Below are 7,013 nucleotides of genomic sequence, written 5' to 3' on the forward strand. Positions count from 1 at the left end.
ACTATCACTAGAAATTGTGAAATAGGACGACAATTCCCCATCACGTCAATCGAATGAAAATCCACAGAGTTATCGAGTTACAAAACCAAACAAAACACAGTCGAATCGAGAACCTCCCGTCTCTTTTAGGCGATTGGAAAACATGGATTTGATACAGACAGACATTTCATAGACTAATAAATGTTCACAAAAAATCACATCCGATAATATCAACTCCTGATTCCACTTTCATAGCGACTGCAGTATCGCATTTAATTGACAAACCGAATGCTCCTTGCACCGAACAAACGGAAGAAGAAACAAACGTACATACACAGTATCCTGCAATAACAATCAAGTACACATCGTAGTCCATTTAACGCAGCATCGGTGTGGTTCTCTCCCCGGACATCCACTGCAACAACGCCCAGCGTTCCGACGCTAATCAGCGTCTAACGTAACGTAATTGGATGAAAACGTAGCGAAGAAAGCCATGCAACGATCGGATCAAATACAAACTCGTAGGTGTATAATCACACCCTGTATATAACGGTATTCGGAGCTCATTAAACCTTTCATAATTTATAGTTATTAACAACGGATACAAATTAACACTATGTTAATAATTGCATTGCGAGAAGATTTTTAATCACTCATCTATTTATAAAACTTTATTGGTAGAACTAATTAATGATTTTATCTTGTATGTACCAATGTAAATATATGGTACCTATAAAACTGACTTTATATTATCCTACTTCCTACTAGTCCTATACTACCCTATCCTACTAATATTATAAATGCGAAAGTTTATAAGGATGTGTGTGTGTGTGTGTGTTTGATACTCTTTTACGCAAAAACTACTGAACGGATTGCAATGAAATTTATTACGTAGACAACTGGACAACTGGAATAACATATAGGCAACTTTTTATGCCGATATTCCTACGGGGATACGGACTTACGCGGGTGAAACCACGGGGTGCAGCTAGTCCTTACATAAAAATCCAATAGAACAATCTCTAATATGTATTTTTAATGTTCATACAACGTTCTTTTAATATAACAGATTTATTTATCTATGCCCTAATTTAATAATTACAGTGGAATGCTATTGAATCTTCATAATGATCGAATTACAACCAGTACAACCAGAAAGCGATACATCTTATCATAAAAGGTGCAACATTTCCGAATACTATGACATACCTCATAAAGAAATTACCCAAAAAAAAAAAACACATCAAGCGGAAACAGTAAAAATGCGAAGAGTTCTTTGCAAACAAGCTAAGAATATTGCAATTACGCGGTGGCAGGCTTTGCGAGTGACAATTTCATCTTGCCGTTGTATTAAATGAAGTTGTGAAACCTTGGGGTTGGGGAATAACACGGGGGATGATGGACACTTGCCAGGGTTGACCTCGCTCAACTTATATACAGTTATAATTTAATGATTTGTTGTATTGTAAGCAATAGTTAAGGCACCTGACCTAATAATTATTTTAATAGAAGATACTTTAAAAGTAATGGAACGAAGTTGAGTGGGATCCGACTCCGGCGGCAACAAAAGTGACCAAGAATTGAGCCTTTGAGCATTTAAAATTTTCCAACAACTAATAGTCAATTCAACATTCAATTCATTGAAATGAATGTCTAAATAAAGAACCATTAGAGTTGCAGTATAATGAATAAAAACCAAGAGATAGAATTCATTAAAACATAATAAATACAAGGATGAGATAAAACTAAACAACAGCCAGCCCTAATATAATACCCAATTTAATTACTGGCCTGCTATTTAAACGTCAATTTCTCTATCCCGACGACATGAATAATAATTTGTTTATTGTTATCCGTCAAACTTGGGATTTCGTTGCCGAGTTATTTATTAAAATCAAAATTACCATCCAAATTGAAATATCGCGGGGCGCAATTGATGTTTTCATTAATTAAAAGTTACAAACAAGACTAATCAGAAGATGGGGGGGTGATTATATGTCGATTTAGTTAGCCGTCTCGAGATCGCGGATGGGTGGATACATACACTCTTATCTAAAGTGAATAAAAAATTATCTATGAATTATTATAAGCTGGCTTTTGCCCGCGGCTTCGCACGTGTAAATTTCGTAGTAGTTTAATATTTGTTTTTTTGATGTGGGATTCGAGGACGCTTCGGCACGAATTGGGCTAGCTCACACCAAGGAAGTACCACAACCCCACAAAAAACGGCGTATAATAGTAGTCGATAAAACAATTGTCGAATCATAAGGCAATCGACATTACGCCACTCCAAATATTCATGGGCAGTGGGAGCGCTTAGCATCAGGCGGCGACCCACCAGCTCAATTGCCGACGATGACATAAGTAAAAATATGTTATGTATACGTATAAACCTTCCTCTTGAATCACTCTATTTATTAAAAAACCTTCTAGCTATCAACATCCGTTGTGTAATATTAAAGATCTGAGCATACATACATACAGACGCGGGAAGCGACTTTGCTTATACTATGTAGCTATTTCCTTAATGCGCATTTCAAAATTCAGATTTTCATTCAAAATGTAAGTAATAAATACATTGCATTTCTTTGCGATTATATTTTATGCAAATACGTAGATAAATGAAAGCTGAATACAAAAGAATTCCATACACTTCGTAAGTTCAAATTAAAGACTTATAAAGCCTGAATAAGGAGCCACTAACGTCGAGTTCTGAGAAATTCTAGTGCAACTTGTGAAGCTTCCTGAATCGTCAAGATTTCTCGTTCTTATTCTATTATATGCAAAAAAGGTTTCATTGAATAGAGAAAACTACGAGGTTTTCTTTCGGTAGTGGAAAACCATAAAACAAACTATATAACTATATAACGACCGTCGTCGTAATGTATCCATATGCATCCACAGAAGAAAAAAAAAACACAAATTTTTATTATCAGTAGCATTTGGTATGCTTATATTTATAAGCAACAGAAACAGTATCATCAATATTTTATGCATGCACTAAACTATTCTCTTCGCTGTACATAATTTTTAATTGTGTACGCAAAAGGTCTGCAACTATCCGTGAACTCACATTGATTTTATCCATTTTCCCCCTACTTCACGTCCAAGAAACCACAAATCGCTTATATTTACAAATAAAGTCAATAAAAGGAAATAGGCTATATATAGGCTAACACCACATAATGAAGATAATGAAAAACAATGCAAGAGCGGGAAAAACCATTCCATTCGAGGGTAGACGAAGAATACTGAATTCTTGAGTAGCTATTAATAGAATTTAAATGTACCTTTCTTCTGTTCAGTTTGAGGCGGCGGTGTGGCGGGCGACTGCGCGCGCGCATGCAGCGTCGCGAGCAGTTTCCGCTTGTGGTTGCACAGTTTCGTCAGTTCCGCGCCGGACGCCGCCTGGTACGGTTTGCTCAACACCTGGGAACAATTAAACGAATACGTATTAATTTTTCATCTATTTACGTTGTCCTTAATAAAATAAATGTACAAAATTTGAATTTTTAATTTTGCAACATGTTCACACAAAATGCTTTCAAATGCGTGCGAGTAATTGCGAGACCTCTCACTACGATAACAAATATCAACATTATATACATATTCCGTAATACGTTTCAAAGCGAATTTAATCCTCTCGCAAGATCACATCCACCACCCATCCACACCACACTCAAAAACTATGACGATCCAATATACGATTTAACGACAGATCACGCCGTCGCCAGCCCAAATACACAAAACCCGCGCACTGTCATCTCTACCGACTCACCTCATAGTTCCTTCGCAGCACAAACTCCATAACGTTACGGCCACTTAAAACGTTATCGCGAACCATTTGCATACGGCTCGCAGCTAATAGCCGGTAATCTGCATCAGCCCGCTGCGATCTCGATAATGCGCTGAATGTAGGGCACCATGTACCTATTTAATTTAATAAAGTGCCTCTGACCGCGATCTATTAATTATTCCGCGAGAGCTGATGTATTCGCTGGCTGTATTTATAGGAAAGACGAGTAGAGTTCTTATGCAGTGTCGAATAAAATCAAATTGACATCGTTATAAGCTGAAACGTTTTGAGTAAAACGTCGTGGGAGCCCATTTTATCAAAACCAACATAATAAAGGATATATAATAAAATTGTGAGGAACGAAATACTACATATTCGTCCAATAACTGAGATCTAATTTTATATCAATATCTTTAATATCTAATAAATATATGTACTACTAATGTAGGTAGATTTATATCTATTAATAAAAAAGTTCAAGTACACAGTCGAAAGATCACGGCCACTGGATTGTCAACAAAAAATACTGAACAACGTTGAGGTGCTTTAAGGTGATAAGCTTCGAATAAAGCTAAACATATTTTTAAATACGATAAACGATCTTTATCTAATCAATTTAAAGGCAATGATATAAAAATTTCAAGCCAATAAATAAATCAAGAGCTAAATCTCAGCTGTATTTTTGAGGACAGCTCAATTAAAGTTAACTTAGAAAATTGTTATCTTTGTTAGGCGAAATTTTGATAAAACAAAATTCTGTGGATACGTAAATCTGAAATCTGTTAGTCATCAATGTAATTCCATCAGCGCGATATGTCTAATAGTTAGAAACTCCAGCCATCACAACTTCTATACAATAAACCCAAATAACCTGATAAAAGAGATCAAACAACAGAATACATACGTCCGTGTAATCCAGACTACAAAAATGAACCCGACAACCCAATGATCAAGGTTCAACAACAACAAAACGAACAGACATACAACAAATAAAAGCACTAAATCGCGCGAAACGTTTCCAACCCAGCCTTCCATCTCACATTCAAGAAACAAGCGAACCTACAAAACAGTCCATCAGTGAGGCCGGCCTACCTGGTTACACGTCACGTCGAGTTTACTAACAGCGTTCACATATCCCGTTAATCCGCAGTAAATATTAAACTCGTATGCCCGGTGTCCGGTCACATCAATATTGCCCTTGCAGGGAACAACACCAACACATGCATTAATTACGCGTAGTGCTAACATTCACAAATTAAGCGACGCCGCGTCGCGTTCATTACATGGCGATAATTTAAATATTCATTTCGCATCGCATATTACCGTTTGTTTGTATCGTGTAATTGATAATCGTGGTGTTTTTCTTCGCCATTGTATAGTAATAGCAATGTCAAAGACACCTAATAAAGAAGCTAGCTGGGTAATTTCCATAAGAAATGCGACAATAAACAAGGAATATAGCATATGCATAGAATGTAAATAATGAATAACTGTTAATGGGAAAATTTTCTTCCTCGTTTCATATTTTGCACTATATTTACAAACAATTGAAATACAGTTTTCACTGTATTTTATTATTAAAAAAAACACTAATAATAAAATTCAATCGAATTGATAATCTACTGCTTTTATGAAGTCATTTAAAATCTATCCTGCACTGACCGCATCGCGTTCGCGTACAAATGAAAATAAGCTGAAGTCAAAGAGGGCGGCTCAATTAAGGCATCTAATTGGAAACGGAGGCACGAGTGGGCACAATTAATGCGGCACGTATCCACTCAGCGAGATAATGCATTTCCCGAATTCGGTTGTTTCGAAAGACACACGAACAGGGTTGTCGCGTTGGCTAGATTTGGAATTTCAGTTTTTTTTTATACATAAAAATAATGGAGAAAGTTGTCACATCTTTAGTCACAGCAACGTATGGAAACACTAGACTCTTGTTCCAATAGAATTCCTAGATAGTATGTTGCATTGAAAAGCATGAATGCGCAATTTAATGTTCATAATGGTCGTTCGTGTTTTTCATATAAACTTATTAAATGCAAGCAAGGAGACATTTCATGGTTCTAAAACAAATTAAACCGTACTCATATTGTGCTGCCAATATATTATCTATATTATATATAAAATAATAGACGTATTTCTTTTCCAGAAATGGTTAATGCAAGAGAATTGAATCTAAGAAATAGGATAAAGACCGAAAATGCTGCAAGCTCATTAAGTGTCATTGCGCTAAACACCAAACGTGCACAAAAAATAACAACTAGCTGGCAGCCCTAGCGACTAGAGCACGCCACCCTGCGGCACATCACTGGGAACCCGTAAACGCCCGTATTAATTAGTGGCGAGCGACAAATTACGAGACCCGTGCCACCTGAATAATCAGCAATGTCTCAATGCGATGCCTTTATCGATCACATTCGCTCCTTTGTGCCAACCCTGGCTAGCTAACGAGACGAAACAGCGGACTTTGTGTCTTTGTGGGTGACGCTATAGTAACTGGCTTTGTGGTATGGTGTTGTTATCATGTATTTTGAAGGATATAAGATTTTCTTTATTCAATTTTGTCAGTAAAGATTCGCCTGTTATCGTTCTTCTGTTTTAAATAACACGCACTACTGATAGAATCGTGTTAATTGTGTCACTTGCACTAATGCAGAGAATACGTAAGGAAATTACTGGCGTTCCTAATCAGGGTAATAGATAAACTTGAAAATGAAATAATCCTTACACTAATCGAGGATCATAAAGTTCGATTAAAAAAAACACAGTTTGAATTAAAGTCCGTTTAAATTGTGTCTAAATAGAATTTAAAGGATTTGTTTACATACAAACATACAGGTAAAGCTAATTTAAACGTGTTGAAAATTTGTGTGTGTTAATATTAGCCATCCCTGAGTATCTAGATACGAGTATATCGTATATCTTTACCTACTACAAACGTTTAAAAAGGGTTTTACTGTCAGAATTGAACTCGTGCGAAGCTGCGGGCAAAAACTAGTTTCCTTATAAGTATGCTACCTTACTTTTATCATTTTTGTGTATAAAAAAAATAGACGTTGGCCGATTCTCAGCTAAACACGCACAAAAAAATTCATAAAAATTTGTCCAGCCTATTCAGAGGAGTATGGTAACTAACATTGTTACACAAGAAAAGATATATATATATATATATACTTAGTCTGGCCATAAATACTGTTACACTTAATTATAAAAAAATATTACATTTGAATTT

The 7,013-nt window shown here is 36.0% G+C and overlaps 1 protein-coding gene across 1 annotated transcript in view; it reads right to left on the minus strand.

The window, feature by feature from the left end:
- Positions 1-7,013, minus strand: part of LOC119840568 — an 83,874-nt gene that overhangs the window by 24,012 nt on the left and 52,849 nt on the right. Inside the window, exon 4 of the mRNA XM_038367256.1 lies at positions 3,270-3,408. Within this exon, the coding sequence (XP_038223184.1) occupies positions 3,270-3,408 (139 nt within the window). The remainder of the gene's footprint in view (positions 1-3,269; positions 3,409-7,013) is intronic.

This window comes from Zerene cesonia, chromosome 6 (assembly GCF_012273895.1).
Source record: "Zerene cesonia ecotype Mississippi chromosome 6, Zerene_cesonia_1.1, whole genome shotgun sequence".
Lineage (NCBI taxonomy): Eukaryota > Metazoa > Arthropoda > Insecta > Lepidoptera > Pieridae > Zerene > Zerene cesonia.